The sequence below is a fragment of the Sapajus apella genome, unplaced genomic scaffold (genome assembly GCF_009761245.1).
Source record: "Sapajus apella isolate SASKATOON/1434 unplaced genomic scaffold, GSC_monkey_1.0 scaffold25, whole genome shotgun sequence".
NCBI lineage: Eukaryota > Metazoa > Chordata > Mammalia > Primates > Cebidae > Sapajus > Sapajus apella.
In genome coordinates this window covers 23712356-23739378 of record NW_022436965.1, presented here as the reverse complement: position 1 = coordinate 23739378, position 27023 = coordinate 23712356, and the positions used below count along the sequence as shown (strand labels likewise).

Here is a 27023-nt window from a genome sequence, read left to right as displayed (position 1 = left end):
CTGGGTCCTCAGGCCCCTGGTTGTTGTCCACTAGCTTAAGCACGCAGCTGGGTAAGTGGGAGAGTCTCAGCTATACACATACACAGCATTTAAATCAATGCTATTTTGGGTGGGGTGGGGTGGGTATAAGGGAGATACTTTTCACCTTAAAAGTCAGTTTATGTTTCACAAGTTATATTAGAGCATCTATTAGTATCCATAGTAGGATGGTCCAGTTAGGAAATTTGTTTTCTGTGCTTTTTATATCTTTTTCTTCTTTAGGTAAATGTTTGCCTAATGAAGCCCTTCTGTAGCACTGATACTGCTGATATCTGGCATGAAGCACAAGAGTGTGGAATTCTATCACAACAAGCAAGTCTATAAGGAGACACAACCTCCTGTTTAACAAACAAGAAGCTTTGAAAACAAGATAAATTGAAGTGTCACTAATGAACATACATGCATGTAGGTCTCTGTCCTGTAGCCATTGGTTAGGTGACTCTAGCAGTATCTTGTAGGGCACATTATTCTGCTTTGAAGCTTCAGTGAGCGTGTGGGAACTGTGTAGATGTGTTTAGGAGGGAGTGAGAAACCCACACAAGTTGTGAGAGGGCCCGGGTGGGGGGGGTTGAGTCCCTCTTACCATAAGGGTGCATGTGGTCCCCAGGCATCTGGGGTGGGGTGAGACCCTGTCGGAAGGGATCTGAGCTGTAGACACTCTGCTCGATGGCCAGGAGCTGCTGTGGGGTGGGCAGAGCCGTGTAGGGGTTCATGATTCCTTCCATCCCAGCACTCCCACCACCATTTGTCTGAGCTGTGGAACAAAGAAGAAGCCAGATCATCCTTAATGTGCAGCCTGGCATGTGACTTCCCTGAGACCTGATTTGCTTGTTTATAAAATAAAATGGGATGAGGTGACATCAGGACTTCCAGTCTTTGTCCTACCAGAGGCCATCAGGAATCACCTTGGAAGATAGGAATAGGGTAGGGGTTGGGATGTTGAACTTTGAGCACATCCTTGAAACATATCATTTCAGCAAAAGGTTTTGATGTTAGCCACATGTTTGGCAGTCACTAGAATAGATGAATCTAAGGATCTTTCTACGACAACCCACTATGAGCCCATCAGTCAAGTGGGAGTTGTGACACTGACCCAGTTGACCTCATGGGGCTGATAGGAAGATTCCATAGGACTGGGTGTGTGTTTTGAAATTATAATTACTATGCTTGTAGATAGAATTTTATCAGGAAAGCGGGATTCAGTTCCTGCCTCCACATCTTGCTGAGGTTCTCTGAACACGGGAAGAACAGAGGCCATATTTCCCACCAGCCTCCGCTTTCTAAAGTCTACCTTTGGAGCTGCCTTTAGAATTATTTAAACGAAGTCCAAAGCAATATGAGTTTGTGTTCTCATAATGCTTTGATGCATTCTTCTCCCTTTGAAATGCCCAGGGGACCTGTGAGATAGGACCCACAGGCATTATGGCACTACCCTAGGGATGCACACAGCCTGAGGCACAAGGAAAAGTTGGTCCCACATAAAAAGACTGATGGTGGAGCTGAGAGCAGAATTCAGATCTCACCTGCTGGCTGCTCTACCCTTTCCTGCACCCGTGCCCTGCTTTGTTTCTTCTCTCCCTAAACATAGACCTTGTTGTTAACATACTGTTTAGTCTAGAAGGTAAGATACTAAGGGAACTCTTGCTGCAAAAGTCACATTCTAGATTAAGCATAGACCCAGTGTCAAGCACAAAGCAGGGTCCATATGAAGAGAAGAGGCCCTGTGGAGCGGCCTGAGAACTAGGATCACATTCCACGGACTTCAAAGTGTCAGTCCACAGACCAGCAGCAATGGCACCACCCAGGAGCTTGTTAAAAAGGCAGAATCTTGGGCCCACCCAGACCTTTATGAATCAGAATCTGCACTCTATCAAAATCCCAGGTGATTTACATGCACATTGAAATGTAAGAAGCCCTGCTCTAAGATACAGACCATTCAAGGCATTCTAGATAGCTGAGTTGGGGAGCAGGTGTATATCCTTTAAGAATGACCTTGTTTTAATATAGTAATTCTTGTTTTTGTTTTTCTTTTAACTTCCATGAAGTATCCCACAATCTGTCCCTCTTTACCATCCTCCCTAGTCCTCATATCACCCTGATTTGTTATAAAGTACTTCTGGGTAGAAAAGAAGAGGCAGCAGGCCTGTGGAACACAGTTAGAGCTCTAGGCCCAGCCCCATCCCTTACTGGTCTAGGGCCACATTCAGTCTCACAGAGCCTCTCTTTGCTCATCTGTGAGATGGGGATAATAACAACTTCTTCACTCACCTCCAGGAGTGAGTGTTGTAAAAGTCAAGTCAGCATGTGTGAGAACACCGATCTACAAAAGTGCTCAACAAAGGAGGGCACTATTATTTTACTATCATTATTTTTACTACTTTACATTATTTTGGAAAGAGGCAAGTCACCAAGGTGTCTTCTATTAAATCAATTAGGCTGGAAGGAGAACTAAGCAAGATAAGAAACTGAACGTATCTGTGACTTTGCAAGTAGTCCTGACACATTCCCCCAGACACTGTGGTGGGATCAGGCACAGACACTGTGGACAAGGTTAGTGCCATCCCCAATCAGCAGTTCTAAGCCTGCAGCTCAGGCACCCTCAACCCTCTCACAAGTTCCTCATGGCTCAGTCTTTCCTTGAAGGCCTTATCTCTCCCACGGGTGTGGTCTGGGCTTCACTGAGTCCAGATATGTCATTCAAAGAGCTGGGGAGTGGGAGGCCCCTGGTAGGAACAGCCTGGATTCCAGCCAGAACTGCCTGGGAGGAAGCACCAGCTTACCAGAGCTCAGCCTCTGGGTGTTCTGCTGATCTTGCTGCTGCTGCTGCTGTCGCCTGGCCAGCTTCTTCATCTGATAAGGAGAGGACCATAGGATTAGAGGTCAGGTGAACTGCAGCATGTTCACACAGTAAGGGGGATCCTGGAAGCAATGCCTTCCCAGGGAGAGGGCTTGCTTGCAAAGCTCTAGTTTTTACTTAGTAAAGGAGCCACAGTGGCCAACCCCGTGTGCAACAAGCATTGCTGAGAGCTCTTCTACTCTGCAGCAGTATAAAGACAGCTGGCTGGGAAGCAGGGGTGCAGCTTGTCTTAGCAGGAACAGGGATTTTCCCTCAGCAAATAAAACTTGCTGCTTGTGTTGTGACAGTTTTACATTAGGTAATAAGTGTGTGACTGTGAAGTCTACAGCCCAGCCTAGACATATGGAACAAGAGGATACTGACAGGGTGTGATTTGGGGTGAGCCAAGAGGCCATTCCTTTCCCCCTCCCTGTCTGCTGGCCCTTAAGTTTGAGATGAGCCTACCTAGAGATTCATGCCTCTTCCAAAGCACCCCACTAACACGCAAGCTTCCCTGAAGGAATATTTTAACCCAATGTTTCTCAAACTGTGTTCCATAGAACATTAGGGTTCCATGAGATGTTGACATATACTTTGATTGTATGTATGTGTCTGTGTGTAGGAAACACTAGATTTCTGTAAAAAAAAAAATTATATTGCAAGATCTCTCAGAGCTTTAAATGTGCCCCTGTGCTTTATGAATCTACAGGCTATAGGGGCTCTGCAACATATTGCACCATGGAGTCTTTCTCTGGTGGAATAACACATCAACAGCCCTGTTCTGAGGACATCAGTTAGGGAAATGCTACCTTAACCAATCAGGAACAAATCATGAGATAACCTGTGATACTGTAAAGTATATGTTTTTTTGTTGCCCCTGTTTTTTTTGGCATACAATTCCTAAAATTTTTGTTCTCTCCAAAGTGATGTCTTTTTTAATGTTAATGGTTGACTGACAGCTGTCAGCCCCTAGGTAGCTTCAGGATGGAGGCTGATCACTAGAAAGACCATAGGTATGATTAGATGGTTGGAACGTTCAGCCCCACCCCTAAACCTCTTTGGAAAAGGGATGAGCTGAAAGTTAAGTTGACCATCAGTGGTCAATTTAATTAATCATGCCTACATAATGAAGCCTCCATAAAACCCCAAAGGGATGGGGATCAGAGAGCTTCCAGACAGCTGAATACATGGAGGTTCCTGGAGGCTGGTGTGCACAGAAAAGCATGAAAGCTTCACACCCTTCTTCCATTTCTTACCATATGCATCACTTCATTTGTATCCATTGTAATATCCTTTATAAAAAGCAGTAAATATAAGTAAGTATTTTCCTGAGTTCTGTGAGCTGCTCTAGCAGATTAATTAAACCCAAGGAGTGGGTCATGGGAATCCCAGTTTACAGCCAGTTGATCAGAAGCACAGGTAAAAAAAACAACCTGGATCTTGCAATTGGCATCTGAAGAGGAGGGCAGTCTTGTGGGACTGAACTCTCAACCTGTGAACTCTGACACTATTTCCAGAATTGGAAGACACCCAGTTGGTATCCAATGCACAATTGATTGCTTGCTTGGCGTATAGAGAATATCACCATATATTTTGTCACAGAAGCATTCTGTGCTGATTGCTGTAGTGTAAGAGCAGAGGAAATATAGAGGTTTTTTTTTTTTTTCTTCATCCACTGAAGATCAGGGCTCTTGAGAAACAGCATAGGACATATGTATTTTTAGAGGTATGAAGATGAATGAGTTAAAGGTCTAAAACTAAAACCATGATGGGGGAATATAGAGCATGGTCGGATCCAGAGGACAGTACGACAGCTTGGGCCTGTATTAGTGAGGGTTGGACCCGGTAGAAGTGAGAAAAGGTACTCATTCTACTGTGTCATAATGTTGTCTTGGACCAGCCATATGCATGCTACTTCTAAAATAACTCTGGTATTTGCATTAAATAAATATAAATTAAAGAACATGCTTTTACCAAAAGACAAAGAAAGGCATTTATTCATACACGTGGCTGGCCAAATTCACAGTCATGGCCCTAGGAATATGAAAGCCATTTCACTAAAATGAATGCCTTCTCTCTCCCCTACTGCAGGGCTGCTGTGGCCAAAATAATTATGGATAACAGAATTTCTGAATCAAGAGAACTACTCTAATGAGCAAAGGTGAGAAAACCTGGCAGCAAGAACAACGTCCTACTATGATTATTTCAGGAAACCAGCAACACAGGGAAGATAAAAGGAAGAAGCAGGTTACCTTCGCTCTCTGGTTCTGGAACCACACTTGGACAACACGGACACTCAGCCCTGTCTCTGCAGCCAGAGTCTCTCTCACCTTGGAAAAATTGAACATGAGAATTATAGACACATTGGTGTCTCAAGGTAGAAGGTAGAACACTTCCTATATAATAGATGAGGAGGCCAAAAGATTGTATCTGCACTAGGAGTTGGATAGTTGTTAATGTTGAGCGTAAACACAAACACAAGAACATTGCTTCCCTTTAGGCAGAGTCCTTCACCAGGTAAAGAAAAAAAAGAATAATTATTAATTCATGTATGCATTCTCAAGACGGGCTTCTGGATTTCTCTTGCTCTGGAAATGAGGCTTCAAGTAGTTTAGACATTAGTCTGTTGAGCTTTAGCTATAAGCCATGCATATGCATCAACCTACTCAAGGAGATCTGAGAGTGAAAATCACTTTACAAAAACAAATGGCTCTCTTTTGCTCTCCTCTCTTGCCTAAATTCATTGACCTAAATTTTTTGTTTTGTCCCTCATATCTCTGGGTAATTTAGGGTGTTTCACAAATATCCACATTCATTGCTACCCCAAGTGAGCCCTGCCCAAAGAGAATGAGGCAAGAGTCATCTGAAACTCAGCAGAGCCAGGTAGACAGCTCTGAGGTGGGCACGTGTGACAGGGCTGTGGCGGAGACAGGACGACTGGAATCCAGATAACAAAGGGGTGCATTTCAACATCTGCCCACCAGACAGGCACACAGTGAGGGGCTGGCAAGGTGTCAGAAGAGAAGGGGCAAAAAGCACAGATTTTCGGAGGGGGCCTGAGAAACACTGCCCTCTCTTGATTAGATTTTGGATTGAAAGAGTTTCTGGAATAAACGTGTGAGTAGAGCAAATGGAGGCCTTGAGAAATGCTTCCCCTTTATCATGCCACTTGGGGCAAGGCTTAGAAGGGGAATGATTAGTGCAGGTTTTTACAGCACATCCTTCTGCTAAGCCAACTAAAATAGGAGTGTACGCAGGGGCCCACCTTCACCTGCTGAAACCCTATCCATTCCTCAGAGGCCCAGCTCAAAAGCCACCTGTTCCTCAAAGCCTTGCCTGATTGCTCAGACCGAAGTGACCTTTCCCTTCACTTGGTTCCCGGCTGCCCCTCTGTTACAGTCCTCAGAGCCTCCTCTCTGCTATCATAATAATGTGTACATGAATCTCCTTCTTGTTGGTTACCTGGAAGCTGCCTGGGGACAAGCACCCAACACAAGGGCATACACAGGCTGGGAGTTTAGTATACACAGAATTGAATAAAGAAGATCATAATTTGTCCTGGTACAAGCCCGATTTGGGGGCATTTCATTTTCTACCAGTACCTCTCTTGGAGCGTAAGGACCGGCAAGGGCAGGAAAAGGAAGAGTCTGCAGCTGAATGTTTCCAAAGTTCAGAAGTTGTGAAAGGCTGGCCTATTGCTCAACAAATACCCCTTCTTCCCACCCCTGCTCTGTGGTGGGTGTGTGCTTCACCACTGCACCTAGGCTGGGCTAAGCCCAAGCCTTGCTTTGGCCCATGGGATGTGATGTGTCTGATATCCAGCAAGAGGTTTTCGATGGGCTTCCCACTTTGACTTGACCTCTTGCCTCCTGCTGTCCTCATGAGAACAACATGCTCAGGAGGGGGCTACTCTTTCAGCCTGGACCCTCAAATGACAGGTGGAGAGAGCTGGAACCTGCACCCTGCTGTGCCACAGCCAATGCACAGCCAAAGAGAAGAAAACACATATTTCTTGGGAGCCACAATGACTTTGCTTGTTTTGGGTTTTTTGGTTTGTTTGTTTTGTTTTTTATCTATCACAAAGCTGACTAATACAGAAAAAGATGCAGGAAAAATAATACTTTTTTCAAAATATATTTCCTTTATGAATTTCAATAAAGAATACTCTATTTTCTCTTTACTGTGTAAAAGATAGTACTCGGCATATGATAGGCAGTCAATAAATGACAAGTACTTAATAAATTGGATACTGCTATTTATGGCAGAGACTGCTAATTGTCCCGAATATCTATTCTCTCTTCCTCCTATGAAAAACTGAATCATAAAGTTTTAGCTTGGTCACCTAGATAGACTCATTTTCTAACTTCCCCTATAGGAAATGTGGCCACAGGACTAAATTTTGGCTAACACATATGAATAGAAAAGATTTGAGCAACCCCTGGATACACCTTACAAAGTAGGCTGCTTGCCCTCCATTTCCTCTTGCCCTACCCTGGTGGCTGGAAACATGGTGACAATGGGAGCAGCCACTTGGACCCAGGAGATGGATAACAGAGCCACCTGCCAGTCTTGCCTTGCTCACCTCTGGACTGTGACAGAAGAGAATAGACTCCTGTTTCATTAAACCACCGTATTTTTTTACATGACTGTTCATAGCAGTCCTATTTGAAATAGTCCCAAAAACCCAAACAGCCATCAACAGGTGCATGGACAAACCAACACCTATACAGCAGAAAGCTGAAAAAGGAATGAATGAATCCCCAAATCACCACACCAAGTGGAAAAAGCCAGATGCAAAAAAGAGTACATACTGCAAGCCACTGTATTTTTATACTCTTCGTTTTCCAGCGTCTGGGTCTACACCACAATGGGCACCTATCATTGTCACTGCTCCCTCTGCTCTTCATGAAATGAAAGGTGTGAGCCAGGGGCCATTTGGAGTTGGTGTGCATGCATGAAAGCTTAAGGAGGGTCTACAACCTCCTGGCCACAGCTTAGTGATCTCTGGAGTCTCCAACAGGGCTTGAGCCACCTGTGCAGGCTCTGTCTGAACAGCCTTCCTCACCACTCTGACCCCCAATGCCCACTGAGATCCCAGAGGGGTCTGAGTGCACACAGAGAAGCGGGGCCCAGCTCCTTTTCCTCCCTGCTCCCTCCTGTACCTTCCTGCAGGGCTTGGAGGATACTTCAAATGAGGCCTTGAATGCTCGCCTCTGTTGAGTTGTCAAGATGGTTCTGGGACGTTTGGGGCGCTTATGGTCCTTGCCTTCCTCAGCAGTTCCTTTCCCTGCCCCATGGGCTGACTTGCAAAGACTTTCTTCATCATCACTTTTGCCTAAAAGAAGCGAAAGACAATGTCGTGAGTCCCCGAAAGCCAGTTCCTGTCGCTGTATGTTATTCCATAGCACGGCCTCCGGGTCCACATTTCCAGGATGGCTTTACGTATGAGAGTAATAAGCTGTATGGTATTGATTTGAAAGCTTCCAGGAAGAGGCTAAGAAAAATATTTCTAAAACCCAGAGCCAGGCAGCAGAAAGTCCACCATTACACTTCCGGGCTTTATCACAGCATGCTATCCTGGCTCCACATTTACCAGCTGTATGGCCTTGGGCAGTGATACGGTTTTGCTCTGGGTCCCCAGAATTGAAATCCCCACATGTTGAAGGAGGGATCCTGATTGGATCATGGGGGCGGTTTCCCCTATGCTGTTCTTGTGACAGTGAGTGAGTTCTCACAAGATCAGATGGTTTAAAAGTGTGTGGCTTCTTTCACGCTCTCTCTCTCTTGCTTCGCCATGGTAAGACCTGCCTTCTTCCCTTTCACTTTCTGCCATGATTGAAAGTTTCCTGAGGCCTCCCGAGTCATGTAGAACTGTGAATCAATTAAACCTTTTTTCTTTATAAATTACTCAGTCTCAGGTATGTCTTTATAGCAGTGTGAAAACGGATCAATACAAGCGAGTTACTTAACTCTCTAAGACTCAATGTACTCTTCTGCAAAATAGTGATATGAGAGAATCTACTTCATTAGGGTTGCTGAGGATTAAATGAGTTTATACTAATGCAGCACTGAGTGCCCTAAATGCCAATGAACCTTGACATGTAAGTTCTCAATGAGTGTTGATAATTAGTATTATTTCTTAGACGTCATTTTTCAAGACTAGACCTAGACACTATGTCTGAAACTCTACTTACTGCCAAGTGGTAGAAAATATTATGGTTTAAAAGGCCATAGAGAAAAGCATTAGATTAACTGGTTGAAAAAACTCCGCAAATAAGTGGACCTGCACAGTTCAAACCCATGTTGCTCAGGGTCAACGGTAGCAGCAGTAGCAGTAGTTTGTCTCTGGAGTGTTTCTGTTGCTTTTGTGGTATATTTTCTTTCTTTGAGTCCTCCTTCCTGCTATTCAATATCTCATGCTCTTCTCACTCACTGTCTCTTTGCATCTTCCATTTTGCTTTCTAAGAAGCACTTCATGCTCTAGAGCAGGAGCCTACAGACATTTCCCGTAAAATGCCGGAGAGTTAATATTGTAGCCTTTGCATGCCTCCGTTTCTGTTGCAACTACTCAGTTCTGCAATTGTAGCACAGAAGCAACCACAGACAATATGAATGGGCACGGCTGTGTTCCAATAAAACTATATTTCAAAAACAGGCATCAGGCCAGATTTGGCCTGCATGCCATAGTTTGCTGACCCCTGCCCTAGACCTCTCCGGCCTCCTGTTCTCCAACAAAACTTACACATCCTGCATCCCATTCGTCCAGGCTCTGCCTCTGGAGGCAGGAAGCACTGCTCATGGTTAGCATGGTTTGACGTGTTCTCTCCCACAGCCAACAACATATATGCATTTAATAAGAAATGCTGCCACTCAACAGTCACCAATGTGGAATTTTGGGCATCCTGGCACATCTAAGCCAGGTAGATTGATGATGGAAGAATAGAGGAACTTTTTGGTGCCTCTCAAAGTACAGACAGACGCCACAACCCAGCCACCAACAGGAATCCGGACCCTTGCTAACCATCACCCAGCTTCCACCTACTGTGTTGCATGTATTACGGGCATAGTGGTACCCTCTGACTCTCCCAGGAGTTTCCAAGCTGCTCCTGGGGCGCTCCCTGAGGTCTTTGTTTTCGGTTTCAGCAGCGGCAGACCTGCCTGACTCAGATCTCAGCTTCTCCATGAAAATACGCAGTGCCTAAAATTTACATTGATCGATTTGTTCATGAGAAAGGAAATTTCTAAAAGAGCCAGGAGATTTCCCCCAGAACCAAGAGGAGTACTGGAGAACAGAAGATGAAGAAAAACCTTTAAACAGCAGAGCAGTGAAGTGCAGGGAGAGGCAGCCCCTCTCCCTTGCCAGAGACTCCCACTCCCAGATGCAGGCCGGAGCGATCTCTCATAATTTAAGCTGACACCCCTCAGCGGAGATGAAAGGAACACCACTCGCTGCTTTCCAACAACAAATGTCAGCATCCCTGGAGGCCATTTAGACACAAACGCAGCATAAATCTGACTCCTAGTGGGGAAGTCCAGAGATTAAGTCTCCACACACAGCCTACCAGAGTGAAATGAATTTGCTTGGCACAAAGTTTGAACATGTTTCTCAGGGCCTTTCTTTCCCCTTTCTTGTAAAAAAAAAAAAAAAAAAATCTGGAATGGTTCAGGGCTGTTGTTCCCCCCTCGCTGTTCCTCCCACTCATTTATGACATAAGCAATGGCAGATGAAAGACCCAGCCATGGTTTATGGCTTGGAGACGGAGCTGCACTACCTGTGGGGCCTCGGAGATTCATTTCAGGTTGTTGGAAAAATCCCAACAGCCCATAAACAGGGCAAGAGATATCTGAGCTTGGCCCAGGAGGTGAAGGTGAGGGAGGGGATGAGAAACCTTCATGCTAGGGAAGGGAGAGGCAGGAACGGGCCTCAGATGCTTCCCCAGTGATGAGCCTCATAAATGTCTTTTAGACAAGGGGAGTAGAGGAAGGGTCTGGGATTTGTTTTGAGTGGAGGGAGGAGGGAAAGAAAGTAGGGAGGAATTTATGAAGACAGGATATATAGGAAGCTATTTCAGTCATTGCCCTGCACTACAGGACTAGAGTTCCATTCTCCCTGAGAATAGCAGTGGTTAACTTTCAATGCAATGAACTCAAAACAGCATTTAAAATCTGAGGCAAAAAGTGCAGTTCTCTAGAAAAGCAAAGTCCATGTAGCTACTGTTTTAAAACTATCTGACACATAGTTCTTCAAGGAAGTGTCAACTCAGACCAAAAACAGTTTCTGGTAAAAGATCTGACTTGGAACTTGTTCATTTACTTTTACATTTAATAAGCATTTATTATGGGCTCATGTGTGGGGCACTGCACAAGGACAATCCTAGGATCCAGGGATGATGAAGATTCGGCCTCTGCTCTCACAGAGATCTGTGCTTAACAGAGGAGAAAGACCCAGCACCAACATAATAACTGTGCAGAGGAGTTAAGAGAGGGGACTAGGGGAGGGTTTACAGCGCAGGTGTCACCTGAGCTGAAAGTGAATGACACAAATGGTGACCAGGAGTTGCTAGGGAGAAAAGGAGAGAGAGGGCACTTTATGCCAAGGGCACAGAATACTTAATGGCATGGAGGCAAGACATTGACCTGGAAGGGAGGCTCCTCAAATATGAACATTCCTGGCATTCCACTACACATTCAGCACGGTGGAGCACTGTGAGGGGATAAAAAAGAAGAACCCCTTGCTCTTAAAAAACATAAAGTTGAGTTAGAGTGAGTTGGCATATGAAAGATAATAAAATATATAAAAGTGTATGTGGTTAAGTTTTTCAGGCATAGTAAAAACTGAAAAAAAAAAAGTGTGAGCATTTAGAAAAGAGGAGTATCAATGAGCCAGAGAAGTTAATGAATGAAGGAGACTTACAGGTAAGGAAGGAGAGGATTTAGAAAGCCCAAAAGGAGGATGCAGGTGTTACAAAGGACGGGAAAGAAAGGGAGAAGGTGTGTACAGAGACGAGTGTGGGCCCTTTGGGGCCTCAGGCAGCCTTTCATGGCATGGAAGGTCTTATTGGAACAATCCACCTAACCGAGGAATAAACATGGCCTCAAAGAGGTTCAGGGATCTGTCCCAACAGACACAGGGCATAGGTGGCAGGGTCAGGTTTCATGCAGGGCTCGTCTCCTTCCAAGACCAGGCCCAGAGAACCCCTGAAGAGAGGAAAGAAACAGGCGATTTATCCAGCATATCAGACATAGTAAGCAAATAACAGTCACCCGTACATGCCCTGGGTCAAGTGTGTGGAAAATCAAATACTTTGTCTCCCATTAATTACTAATAACCACTGACATATTACTCTTTCTATGCGAAGGCATGTGGAGTGGTGGAAAGTAACTTTGACTGTAAAATAGGAGACCTGGATCCTAGTCCTAATTTTGCTACTAAGCTGTGTACCCTTGGATAAGATTCCTCACGTCTCTGAGATGCAATTTCTTTGCCTATGAGATGAATTTTAAAATCCTTATGTTTACCTAATACTTGACATGGCATCACTTTATAATTGTATTGTTTCACTGTTTCTACCACAAGCTCACGAGGCAGGAAATACCTTGTTATTGGTTTTTCACAGATGAGCAAACTGAGGCCCAAGAAGAAAGGAAGGTGATCTTTTGCCCAAGCACACACAGCTGGGATGCTCTTTCTTCAACCCCTATATCTCTCTGCCTGCTTGACTTGCCTCATGGGTTGTTGTAAAGATCCAAGGATACCTGGAGCTTGCAAAATATCAGGTGCTGTCTAGCTGCAGGCAGCATTATTGTTATTAAAGAGTGAGGAAAGAAAGGGAAAGCTTTTTGGAGGGGGTGAAAGGTTGACCCTGAGCTCCTGCTGGAAAAGCTATTCTTTTCAGTCCAAAAGAGGCAGAGCTTATTTTAAATCCCCATATCTCCCCAGACCCACCCGTCTCCCCTCCACTCCCCCCAACTATCCTGCCCTGCAACTGCAATCCCCACCAGGGCGAATGCAGGGAAAATCTCCAAGCACGGTGCACTAAGTATTCCGGGAGCAGAGCAGACAGAAACCAAGCTGCACACCAGAGTCAGGCCGTAGGTAAAGGGTCCCAAGAAAGACACCTTTGTTCAAAGATGTCCACTGCAGATGGGGGTTTCTGTGCCAGGCAGGGGGAGGGGCCGGGCAGGTCAGAGGCAGGACATTCCAGCTCAGACGTCCAGGCAGGCCCCAAAGGGGAGCTGTGTGTCTCCACTCTGAGTGCTGGCAGCCCGCCACGGCCTGGATGCCTCTCCCTTTGCTTTCCTCAGCTGGCTGGTGCTCATGAAGGGAGACCTTGTGCTTGGGAGGTATTCAGGGAAACAGGACAGTATTGGGACTGATTGGTAGAATGACTGTTGATTTGCATCAGTTTCAGGCCTTTTCACATTTGAATAGATCTTAAGCTAACACCTACCTTAGCTCTGTCTCCCCTCTACACACAGACACACACACACACTCACTCCTCTCTCTCTCTTTCTCTCCATCATTCCCTCTCTCAGTTTTCCCATCTCTTTATCTCTCCTGTCTAATAAAAACATGGCCATATGTAGTCCAAACTGATAAGCACGGGTGTATACTGCAGGTACCTACACATAGATTTGTCAGACAGTGCAAATACTGGCAACTGAAAAACCCCACCAACATCACTGTATTCAAATCAAGCCCGGGTAAATACACTAACTGAAACCATAGCTTGTTTTGTTTTTATCTGGCCAGCCTCCAAGAAGGAGACTGTAGAGCTCATAACAAGTTGATTCAGATGTTTGGGGCTCAGAGCTCAGTCTAGATAAAAGCTCATTAATCCAGCTGCCCTATGGTTCGCTAGGCTTGGAGTATTATATGCATGACATTGTATTAGGTTCATATAATAAGGTTTGAGTGTGTTTGTCCTAATTTAGGAAGTAACTTAAGTGGATCAAATAACATCTCTCTTTGGAGTAGCCCAATTTTGCTACACTAACTACTAGTCCTTTGAAGGATAAATTATCTGAGAAAATTAAAGTTGTTTCTAGGCAAAGGATGGAAGACAAAGGGTTATCTCTCCAAATTGAAAAGGACGAAGACAACAATCCTGTAGGTGGCTAGGAAGGTGGGGTAAGTTGACTAACACTCAAAATGTTCTCATCCCAAAAGTGAGTCCTTGTTGGTCAAATTTACTGTGGTCTTCAACACACAGAGAGGTTGCCTGGATGACCACAGCTGATCAGACTGCTTGAGCGCTTGGCTGAGACACCGTGGTTCCTAGACACGGTGGTTCCTGGACACCGTGGCTCCTGATCAGGCCCTCTGCTGGTTTGGAGAGGAAAACCAAGGCTTATACCCAGCCGGGTCTATGACTTCACACTCCAGTCCATTCCGTAAACCACTGACAGGCTATCCGAAAGATCAGGGAAAACGGGATCAGATACCTAGCCTTTGTTCTTACCTCCACAACTCACCAGCTGTGTGACCTAAGGCAAATGACCTAGCCTTGCCTAGGACTCGGAGGAGGTTTGAGATTCACTGCTAATCAATACAGAGTTTCTTTTGGTGGGCGGGACGAGGGGGGTGATGAAAAATGCTCTAAAATTGACTGTGATGATTGTACAACTCCAAATACTCTAAACACTATTAAATTATACACTTCAAGAAAAAAAAATGACTGAACATTTCCAAGGCCTACTTTTCTATTTGCAAAATCAAAGGAATAAAGAACTGTCAATCTACCCTGATCAGATTGTTAGGAACACGGTACAGACACAGTAGATAAATGCGCTTTGGAAAAGGTAATAAAGTGTAAGATATTTTAAATATTTTTATTATGACTCTTGGCTGTCCATGAACTTACTACATATCCCCACTGGCTAAGAAATTGAAACTCCTCATATGGAAAATTCCATCATTCAACAACTCCAGCTTCAGTGTGCCTACTACGTGTAGCCACTCTTCTAGATCCAGAATGAGGATGAATGGACAAGATCAAGAGAGTCTCTGCCTTCCTGCCTCTAATGGGAGAAGATGGTGAATAAAGGAAAACAGGAAATAAAACAGAGCAATGGGATAAAGAATGACTGGGGGAGTGAGAAAGGCTTCTTAAGGTCATAATTCCGTGCTAACAGGGAGGTCCAAATCTATCTGCTCCCTGCAGGCTCCCTCAGCTCCTGTCCATGGTAATTTCTTCCCTTTCCAAATACCCAGAGCACGCGTTTCTCTATCTCAAATACTTTAGTTACTCAAGCATATTCATACGAGAAGAAAATTTTGTATGTTGTCTTACATCATTCTCCAACCATTCTAGTGGAAACAGTAACATAAGCTCTAAGTACGAACTTTCTAAAAAACCAGTGCACTACGTCAATATAAAGATTCTGTTTTGACCTACTTCTGGAGGCAGTATAACAGGGTGATTAAGAGGGTGCTTTGGATTCAAACATTTTGCTCTGTCATTTACTAGCTAGTGGTCTTGGCCAATGATATGGCTTGGATCTGTGTCCCCACCCAAATCTCTTGTTGAATCATAATCCCCAGTGTTGAAGGTGGGCCAGTTTCTCATGGCTTTACACCATCCCCCTTGGTGTTGTCATGATCATAGTGAGTTCTTGTGAGATCAGTTTGTTTAAATATGTGTGGCACCACCCTCCTCTTTCTCTTGCTCCTGCTCCACCATGTAAGATGCCTGGATCCCCATTCGCCTTCTTCCATGATGGCAAGTTTCCTGAGGCCTCCCCAGAAGCCAAGAAGATGCTTCCATGATTCTTGTACAGTCTCTGGAACCGTGAGCCAACTAAAGATCTTTTCTTTATAAATTTCACAGTCTCCGGTATGTCTTTATAGCAGTGCAAGAACAGACTAATACAGCAAAAATTCCCTCTGTATTAAGTCTAGGTATCCCCATCTATAAAATGGGATTGTTGAAAGCACCTACTGAACAAGACAGTCACAGGAATTAAATGGAGTACAGTGTTTATGGTACTTGGTTAATGGTAAGAAATTAACAAATACCAGCTAATTTTCATCAGCATTATAATTTTCAGTATCTACTATATAATTAGAATAAGTTTCCAGAAAACAGAGATCAAGTCTAAATCATCTTTGTATCCTCCACAACACAATAACATACTGAGTACTCAGGAGATTAATAATTAGCTGTTGAATAGCTTGTGTTTCAGTTCATACAGAATGAACAGAAATAAGCCAAAGGTCACCCTGGCAATGCATTGAACAAACAAATGCACTGTAGAGTTCTGCCTTTCTGTTTTTTAACTAATCAATTCACCAATGCCAACCAGCAACTTCCAGTGACTATAGAAACTATTAGCTACCTCCATAGTTAGAGTTCACCTGGGATGAAATTTATTTCTCTTGAACTACAATCTGAATCTCTTTCACACTGATATTCATGCTACCAATGGTCCACCTTCTCATTCGTATGCATCCAGTTATGTTTTGATAGGAAGACAGGAGAGCACATCATGAAAAAAAAGAAACCCCAAATTATGCTAATTAGGGATAGAGAGGAGGAGGGAGACTGAAGAAAATAAAATGGAAATAGGGCACCTGGACAGCACTGTGGAGCACATACAACCAGCAATTTGTCATCCAGCCAGTCCTCATGTGACTGCAGCACATAGTCTTCAAGGACAGCTTGGGGGAAGGAGGGAAGCACTGGATCAGGAGGCCCTCAGCCCTGGCAGGCTGGGCTGCCCTTCCCAACTGAGGGATCTTGAACAGACCTTCCCATGGCCATGCTTCATCATGGGTGAGAACACAAGATTGAGGAAAGCATAAATATTTTTTGCAAGAAAAGCTTGCCCTAGATTGATATAAACCGATTATAATTGTATGTAGTGAACTACACTACAACCATTTGGAAATTTTTTATGGTGATTACCCTTAGGTGAAATTGAGTGTCTCAAGATGATCTCAATGTTGATGAGATCGTTGCTGACAGTACCAACACGTTGTGTAATTAGTTAGCCTTGAATTTCTAACATTAAAAACTTTTCTTTCCAATACTGCCATTACTTGTAAAAGATAGAGCTTACTGTTGAAATAGGGGTTAGACTTGAACCCTGTTAGGCTTGAACCTAAGACCACTGTAATTATAGTCTGGACTCTGAGGCAGTGGTTTTCAAAATGATCATGCCCCCGAATCACATGGGGGGCTGGTGAAAACATGAGTTGCTGATTCAGTGAGTCTGGGATGGGATCCATGACTTTCTAACCATTTCCCAGTTTCAGGTGATGCTGCTGCTGCTGCTTGTCCAGGGACCACACCTTTGGAATCACGGATCTAGAGTGTTTCTCCCTCTCTTTCCCCAGCCGTATACAACCACTCCTGCAGGTATGCACAGGGAGTTTGGGTAAGAACTTCTGAAGAGGTGGGAGCAATCATATCACATTCTTACTTTCAGTCAACGGAATCTTCGTGCCTTTTCAACTATTTCAACCCACTCTTCAGAATGATTGCTGCTAGTTTTGATAATTATGGAACAATGGAAACTGGTTTTTTTTTACAGCCATCTTTTCATCTTTAAAAATAATGGTATGACTGGAGGAAAAGGTGAGGACGAGTATAAAGTAACCTAAGATGGGCAGGCACAGGGATGGCTTTTGTGCATCATTGGAAATTATGCCACCAAGCACAGTGCCAGGTCTGTCTCCTCTCTATCAGTACGATGGCTGTTAAGCACCAGAATGGTGGACAGCCAAGTGGGTAAGCAGGCAGCAAGCCCCTGAAAGGAATCTGCATCATGTTTCATCTCTCCTTTACCTTCATGCTCAAGGTGCCCTCTTCCATCTCTCCATTCCCTCTATTTCCAGGACTGAGGCAAAGTGCTGAACAGCCTTTCTGTTTGGAAGACCGATGAATTCAAAGTCACGCACCTCTCACAAAGCACAAATGTCATCCAATGTATGTGCTTAGCTCAGTGTCCCAGATCATGTCTTTCAATGAGTCCTCCCTCACAGTCAGCTGTTTCACCTCCACCAGTGCCAGTGAGAGCTAGAGCAAGAGATTATTGGGAAGCATGTCAGAGGAGGGAAAACTTGCCATTGTGGGTACAGCTGAACTTTGGGAATCATAGGTGGCTGAAGGGCTATGACAGCAGCTGGTTAAAGAGGTGCTGAGCTTAACCTTGCTGCCAGGCTCTAAGTTAATATCGCTTCTTTTTGTATTGAATACCTCACTCTATATAATGGATATGCATCCGAGAAGCTCTACATAGACCAAACTTCTGTAAGGTTGAATTTTATTTTCCCAATGAAGAAGTTCTTAGTTTCATAGACGCTTTACCTTCAGGGATAAATATTTTTTAGTATGCAGAGAATTCCCCATACTTCCATCATCATGTATTCATCTAAACATATTTACTGTGTAAAGTGCTTAACGTATATCTCTAAACAAGGCAGAGTACCTGCCTTCATCACAGTCTAGTGGAGGAGATGACAGATTAACAGGCCTTTACAAGACAGGCTAAGAAGTGTTTTGGTAACGTAGGAGATGCTGAGGGAATACAACAGAGAGGTATCTAATATGGTCACAGGGGATCAGGGCAGGCTTCCTCAAGGAGGCCTGCAGAAAGAGAACGGCTTTAAATTTAAATATATTTAAAATAAAGGACAAAGCAAAAATATTCTAGCACAAGAGAGTAGACAGGAGCATGGACAGTGAAGGAGGGGTTAGGAGCGCTGACAAAGAAGGGCCTTGTGTTTCAGTTTTTAAAACAGGCACAGTGGTTCACACCTGTAATCCCAGCACTTTGGGAGGCTGAGGCGGGTGGATTGCTTGAGCTCAGGTGTTTAAGACCAACCTAGGCAACATGGCAAAACCCCATCTCTACTAAAAAAATACAAAAATTAGCTGGGTAAGTTGGTGCATGCCTGTAATCTCAGCTACTTGGGTGGCTGAGGTAGGAGAATCACTTCAACCCAGGAAGGGGAGGCTGCAGTGAGCTGAGACTGAGCCACTGCACTCCAGCCTGGGCAACAGAGTAAGACCCTGTCTCAATAATACATACATACACACATACATACAACAGAGAGCTAACAGAGGAAAATGATTAAGAGAGGTCTAGAGCTTTGAGTCAAAGAGATCTGGAATTCAGTGCCAGCTCTTTGGGAAAAATATTACTTATTTTCCCCAAATTTCACCTTTCTGTACTGGGCACCATAGTATGCATTCAAGGAATTCAAATCATTAATATTTTTCATCACAACTAAGTAATATCATATACCCTATCCAAAAGGGTCTTATTAACATGAACAATGACCAAAAAGTCTTGGGGTTTGGTTGTTTTTTTTAAAACAAAAAGAAGGAAAGGGAAAAAGAAAGCTTTATTCACATGCTAGGGAGATAGTCATACAAGCAGAAAATTACAATATCATTTAACAGAATTCCTTCATTCACGCATTCAGCAAACATTTGCTTACTCCACACAATGTAGTGACTGCCGTTCTAGGTTCTGGGAATACAGTAGTGAATAAAACAAACAGGCCCTCTTACTCTTGTGGAACTTGCCTTTATTTGGAGAAGATATATCAAGGAAGTAAAGCATGATCTAAGTCATTTTAGAATCTAAATAAAATTTAAACAGTGAAAAGTGATAAGCATAGATTAAAAACAGTGACTGTGTTGGAGAAGCCAGTAGTGATGGATGTTATTTTAAAGAGAACGATACTACAGTTCAGATAGCACCTGCGTGCAGCTCCTCCATGGCGCCAACCCACACCTGACAGGCCCACTGCCGCTCTGGCTTCCACCAGATGCATGCGGCAGTTACATAATTTCCTCGCTCTGTCCCTCAGCTTGCAAGTAGTAGCAGTGTTCTTTTGTGTTAATTTGTAGATTGTCTCACCCAGTCTGTTGGCATCTCAACAACCTCAGCAGCCATTTAATCAGTTCTCTGTATTAAACTCTCTCTGTTTTAAAAGTCAACTGTTGTTTCTTCTCCCCAGGCTGGTCCCTGGATGGTTTAGTTCTTCAGGGTGACAAGGGATTTGACAGGTTGGGCAATCCTCCCTTCACTTGCCAGGTAAGCACTGCCATACACCTGATTTCACTAGCCATGTTGAAAACTTAGCTCAAATCATCTTCTCACTTCCTTTGTTGTCTTCCTTGGACCTAGCTTTCTAAGGCTTACCCCAGAGTAGCAGTTAGGTAATGAGACATGGCAAACATTCACCTCAGGATTTAGACTTTAGGTCCAGAAGTCATTGGAAATTAGTACTAAAGTTTGATGAGCAGTCAGCACCATGGCCAGATCCAAGAGGCCACAGGCAAAAACCAGAGGCCAGAAAGGACTTTCAAGGAAACTTACACCAGAGACCAAAGAGAGGAACTGGTTACCTTATCATCTTGCTTGTAGAGACTCTCTTCAATTTGTGTCCACTATCTGTACTGCTGTGTCATATATAGACCAAACAATTAAAGAGACAGCTTTCTCCACCTCTAGGAATAGTTAAAATAGAAATGATCTCTGCAGCCTGTCCTGAAAGTGATCTATCAGATTTTATCAAATATCAGCTACCTTTAATTTATAAAATATGGACCACTAAGAAAGGAAAAAAAATGTGGCCACCTAAATTTTGATACAATGCTTTCTCACCACATCAATCGTGAGTTAGATTTCAATTTTGAATATATTAAAACACAACCCCCCCAAAAAGTGTCTTAGAACATGAAATACAGCATCAGCTCTGCTTAAGGTACCAAGTCCTCTTAACCAGATAAACTGTTTAAGAAACTGTTCATCTAAAAAACCCCAAGGTTCAGGACCTCGGGGAGAGCATTATTAATGGAAGCTATAGATGGCCCCCTGTCATTTCTATTATTAGTCACAACTCCTGCACATGTTACCAGCTATCTCTTTGGCCATGTTTATGACACCAAATGAGGCAGTACAAGAGCCCTGCAGTGGGTGGGAGGAAGCCTGATACTAAACCTGCTTTTACCAGCTACTATAACATTGTCTTGAACAAGACACTTAACCTCAACTTTCTCAGCTATGAAATGAGGGAGTTGTGATAAATGATGTCTTAGATTCCTTTCAACACAATCGTCTATGTTTACAAATTAAAGAAGAAAATATTAACAAATCTTCTGTCTGGTTATGATCACTGGATTAAACACTGGTTCTCAATCAGGAGTTTTTCGTTTCTCAGGGATATCTGCAAATGCATGAAGGCTCTTTTTTCTAAAGGTTGTTAGTGGAGGGGGATGCTGGATGCAGTGTAGCAACTTGCCTCACCAAAAATGCCAGTAATGCTCACATTGGGAAATGCAGACCAAGACTGTCATGGAGTGAAAGTTTGTGTCCCCCAAAATTCATATGTTGAAATCCTAAGCTCTAATGTGATTGTTTTAAAGTGTTAGGCCTTTGGAGGTAATTAGGTCATAATAGGGGAACCCTTGTGAATGCTTTCAGTGGCCGTTTAGAGGAACCCCAGAGAGCATTCTCATTCTCTTTTCGCCACTTGAGAATACAAGGAAAAGTCAGCAATCTGTAAGCCAGAAGAGGGCTCTCTCCAGAACCCAATGATGTTTGGACCCTGGCCTCAAACTTCCAGGGACAAGAACTCTGAGAAATAAATTTCTGTTGTTTATAGGCCACCCACTTTATGGTACTTTGTTATTGCAGCCTGAGCAGACAAAAATAGAAATCTTCTGAGAAGATGCTTATGATGGTGAACAAAAAATCTCTCCGTTTATGTTCTGTTTCCATAATAATTTCTTTCTAATTTAATTTCATTATAGTGATTTAACATGGAATAGCTCCAGGAGTTGGCGCTTAGGCAATGCCCAAGGAAACCCCCCAGCTTGCTATCTAGATGCTAATCTGTGTCTTAATAGCCTCCTATGAACTTCTCAAGTTTCCTTTTTCTTGGTGGCAGGAACAGCACTAGATATTAGACAATAACTTTACCTCTGGGCACTGCCCTGCCACAAGCTCACAAATCGCTATATGAATGTGGATGTGTGACTTACCCTCCAGCTGTCCCTTGCTGCAACATACTTGGAAACAGCACAGCATCTGAGAATAAAGAAACCTGGAGAGCATCTAGACCAACAATTCACATTCACATTTCCTCAGATAGGAAACTGAGTCACAGATAGGGCAAGGAGCTTATCCAAGATCATACGCCTGGGATCCAAGTCCCTTGGCTCAGATCCAGTGCTCCTTCCCCATCCCAAGTGTCTCTCACAGGTGGCGAGAGGAGAAAGTACCCAGCAGTTCCAATTCGGGGTCTTGCTGAGCAGACTGGAGAACACTTACCCACTGCCCAGGAATGAGGTGTGATCATTAACCCCACGCACTCAACTCAGAGGGTAGAGCACTAACACTCTGAACATTTGTTGATAAAACATTTCCTAAAGTAAATTATTCCACCATCCTGGTTCACTACCTAGAGCTTGTAGAAATAATTAATTTGTTGTTTGTTTGTTTGGTGACGGTTCTCAATCTTTCGATGAGTCATGAGAAGCGCTGTCTTAACAAAGCAATTGCTTTATACAACTGCACATGTAATATAAGACATTGGGCTGATTAGGACTAACTCTGGAAAATACTTCCTTCAAGGGTGTTGTTTAAAATAAATCTTAGAAACTGGCTTAGTTTCTTTTTATTATTTTTGTTTTTGGAGACAGGGTCACAACTCTATCACCCAGGCTGGAGTGCAGTGGCATCATCATAGCTCATAGAAGCCTTGAACTCCTAGGCCCAACCATCCTCCGGCCTCAGCCTCCTGAGTAGCTAAGACCAATTAACCTGCATGAACCACCATGTCGGGCTCATTTTGCTTTATTTTTTGCAGAGACAGGGTCTCACTTTGTTGCCCAGGCTGGACTGGAACTCCTGGCTTCAAGTGATCTTCCAGCCTCGGCCGCCCAAAGAGCTGGATTGCAGTGGGAGCCACTGCACCCAACTCTATTTTCTGATTAATTCTTTACTCATACTAAAACAGACTTTTAAATAATATATGCTGCTTAATTGAGAACTCTAGTTAATTGGGTTCCCATAAACCTGTGTTTAGTGTAAAATTACAGTTGTTATTTTATCTGACTAATCCTTTCTTCCCTACTTAAACTGATTTAACAGACTTTTGTTTTTACCTGTTGTGAAAATAAATTCTAAAGCTTATAATTTGAGTATCTAACATTTAAGACACTCACAGACAAGTTTATCTCAACTTTTTCGAACTTAATGATTACAAATCTGGTATTACTGGGAATTCACATACGCAGGCTATCCAAATGCATTGAGAGCACACAGGAACTGAAACCAGTGTGTTTTGTGTACCCGGAAAGGCACTCCTGAGGGCATTCTGCCAGACAAGAAAGGGAAAACCCTCTTTCTGCTGTCCCACGTGTCATGGTCCTTGGATATACCCAAGGTCAAAGAAAGTGAAGTACCGGGTTGGGGATTAGCTCTGTGAAACCAGTCTCAAGGCCCACAGAGTAGCGAAGGCTGGGGATACATTCCTATGCTGGAGCAGCAAAGGGCCCCAGATCAGGGTATGGAGTAGCTCAGGGGAACCTTGCCACTTTGAAGATCTGCGTCCCTGTCCTGAGCCCTTCCCTTTGGAAGTTACTGTGCCTGGGCTTAGAGACCCAGAGTTCATCAAAGAGAATGAGGCATTTTCCATTCCTTTCCTCAAACTTTGCAAAAGCACCAGAAAATGCCAGTTCATGGTTTTACCAGCCTCTTGAAGGGAAAACCAGGGCTCAGTGGGTCTCCTTTGCATATAATATGGAGTAGGCTTACAGCATCCTGGAGAGCCATGAGACAGTAGGCAAAGCGGGGAGTAGAGGAAGGTGAACATTCTCATGTTTTTTTTTCAGAGGAGGAGGATTCTGGCATCATTGTCTGATCTGCTTTCAGGAAAGCACACACTTCTACAAAGATGAGGAGCTTCCCATGTTGTAACTGGTCATTTAAGAAGAAAATAAACACAATTCAATATAAACTGACTACCTCATACACACAGATCCAAACCAATTCTTGGGAAAAGTGGTAGAATGAATGTCACATTCACTTTGGCACATTCCACTTTGCAGAGATCGTGTCTGGAGTCCTTTTTCCCTCCTTCAAGAACCAAAATTCCCTCTGGTCACACCCCAGCTGTTAGATTAGGAAAAGCTAGCTGTGGCTCCTTGCATCACTGTCAAGCAGCCTAACATGTGGCTTCCCAACCATATGAAAAGGGCACTTTGGTGAGTCAAGAAGATGTCCCTGGAGCGTCTCCACTTCTTGGATTTCTTCACTCTCCTTAGGTGGTGTAGGAATAGGATGTTGAAAGGACCAGCAGAACTCCCAATACTTACCTATAATAATGAACACCCTTTATTGCATCCTACTTTGTGCCTGACAGTCCCCACCATAAACACTGTATATATTGTCCCATCCAAGCCTCACAAGTTTGTTTTCCCATAGCCACAAAGACTCAGACAATTGCATCAGTGGAGATACTGGTTTAAAACTACCAAGTTTTGTTTGGACACAGTGGCTCATGCACTATGGAAGGCTAAAGTGGGTCGATTCCTTGAGCCTAGGAGTTCAAGACCAGCCTGGGCAACCCAGGGAGATCTAGTATCTACAAAAAATTTAAAAATTAGCCAGACATGGTGGCACACACCTGTGGTCCCAGTTATTCAGGGGTCTGAGGCGGGAGGATCACTCAAGCGCAGAAGGCTGAGGCTGCAGAGAGTACTGCTTGTGCCACTGCACTCTAGCCTGGATGACAGAGTGAAACCATCTCAAAACAAAACAAAACAAAACAAAACAAAAAAACACTACTACCTAGTTTTAAACCCTCAGCTTTTATGTGATTTCCAAATTCACATCTGACCTCCCCCTTAAGCCCCAGATCCATGTGTACAACTGCCCATTAAACGTCTACAGTCACCTGAATTATTATCTAGATGCCTGGTTCTTTTCTGAACATTCTATCTCTGCTTTTACCCACACTATTCATAAAATTTAGAAATCTCAGTCATGCTCAACTTCAACCACTCTTCCTGTATTTCATGGTCATTTAAGTTCTAGAAGTTAAGCCTCCTGATGAGCAGGTGCTTTGCCTGTTTTCTTCATTGCTGTGTCCACAGCACTTAGAATGATGCCTGACACATTAGTAGGGATTCACTAAGTATTGAAGGCATAAATGAACAAATAAATTCTCTGAAACTCCTCTCTAAGGTTTGCCTTGGTTCAAACCTTCATCTCTCACTTGGAACACTGCAATAGCCCCCCGCCCACTTTCCCTGCCTGCAATGTTACCCCAACTCCAATCCATCCTCCCTACTTCTCTTTTGAAAAAAACATTGAATAATGTCACAATCCTGTTTACAAACTTCTGACTTCCCACAACCACAGAGTACATTCAAATAAGACGTACTAAACCCTTCACATTTTGGCATTAATCGTACTGCTCACTCACACCAGGATCTCAGTGCTCCAGAGGAACACTTCAATCCAGCCCTTCCTCTCATGCCTGGATACAACCCTACTGCGCAACTCAGTACAGGCTAAGCTGTGCTTTCTAACAACATACTCATCTTCATTTCATCGCCTGCAAATTAACTACTCTGCCAAGTCCTAGTTACATTTCATATCCATTGTGAAGCCTTTTCCAAATAGTACCAAGTCCTTTGCCCTAATACACATATACATGCCCCAAGAGGAATGATTGCTCCAGTCTCTATTATCCCATAGCACTCTATATCTCTAATATAGCATTAACGTATATTATATATTATTATAATTATTTTGTTATAGGAGTTTCTAATCCCCTGAGGAACCTGAGGGTCTGGAACAGAAAGGTGGTTTCCCTTCCTCTTGATCACCAGTATCTAACCCAGAGTCTGACAGATATAGACAGGCTTTCAAAATGTTTGCTGAACTGGCCTCAATTTAATTTAGTTAACATCAATCAGAAAGTAAGGAATAAACAAACAGCCATGGACTTAGTGAGACTAATTCTCTGAGGTCTTCACCGCCAAGGCCAAACTAAAAACTAAAGTAATTACTTGGGTAGATAATTCATGAAAGAAGGAAAACCATTTGCATTTGAATGATCTAGTGAGGATTTTCTGCTTATTGATGTTTCTGGAATTTTTCAGATAATGGCTTCAATTCTTTGATTCTTTCATGGTATAGAGAGTAGGCCAGAAAGTTAATCTAACAATCACTCTCCCATCTGAAACCAGGCAACTTTCAACCAGTCCTGTTGAACAGCAAACATCCATAGAAACCAAGTTTTTTGAATGCCATAATGTGGAGGTCGAAGGGCCTGCAATGTTCAGATTCAGCACTCTAAAGAGCTCCTAAAGAATGCCAGGAGGTGTTCGGTTGCTTTCCTGATATTTAAATCACTTCGCATCTGGCCGCCATTCATTTATGCCCTTAGATTTCTCAAGGTTGGGGCGTGAAGGAGATACAGGGAGAGCGCGCGGGGGAGGGGGGCGGGGCGATGCAGTCCATGGTCTCTGTAGCACAGTGCCCAGAAGACCCGGGAGCTAAGACCAAACCAGGAGTCAGCTCAGAGGGCCCGGGAGCCCCAGGAAAGCAGGGTTCCCGTGGCGCCGCTGCCTGTGCGTTTCTTCCCTAGTGCCTGTATTAGGGCTGGAGGCATTAGCGAAAGAGGGAAGGCAATGTCAGTGTCCAAAATATCCAGGGGACTCTCCCTGTTAGCACAAGCGCGCACACGTGGGTTCACGCGGACACACACACACACACACTCACACACTCACACACAAATAAATCCCCAGCACCTGCCTCGGAAAGCCCCCTCTCGCAGGCTGGCCCGAAGGCGCGGCTCCGCCAGCGGAGAGCCGTTGGATTTACCGTGGCATTACTTTTAATTAACTCTGCGGCGCGGCGCGGGGAGCGCAGGGTGGGCCCTAATCCCGGGCCCGCCTGACGTCACCTGGGAACGCGCGGCGGCGCGGGGAGGCGCGGACCCGGGACGACCTCGCCGCGACCCGGCCTCGCCTCCGCCCGCGCGGGGCTTTGCTCCGCGGGAATTAAGGGAAGGAGAAATGTTAGTACACTTTTAATTGGAAACCGAGTTCTTCTTTCAGAGCGGCTTGTTTACTCAGGATTGGGCATTAGAACTCAGGGGAGGCTCTAATTGAAG

General features: G+C 44.1%; 1 protein-coding gene across 1 annotated transcript in view; it reads right to left on the bottom strand.

Annotated features, from left to right (window-relative positions):
* Window positions 1–27023, bottom strand: part of LMX1A (LIM homeobox transcription factor 1 alpha) — a 45528-nt gene that overhangs the window by 3373 nt on the left and 15132 nt on the right. The window contains exons 3-6 of the mRNA XM_032291122.1: window positions 8038–8210; window positions 5128–5205; window positions 2820–2889; window positions 623–793 (exon numbers count right to left, since the gene is read on the bottom strand). Coding sequence (XP_032147013.1) covers window positions 623–793; window positions 2820–2889; window positions 5128–5205; window positions 8038–8210 — 492 coding nt within the window. The remainder of the gene's footprint in view (window positions 1–622; window positions 794–2819; window positions 2890–5127; window positions 5206–8037; window positions 8211–27023) is intronic.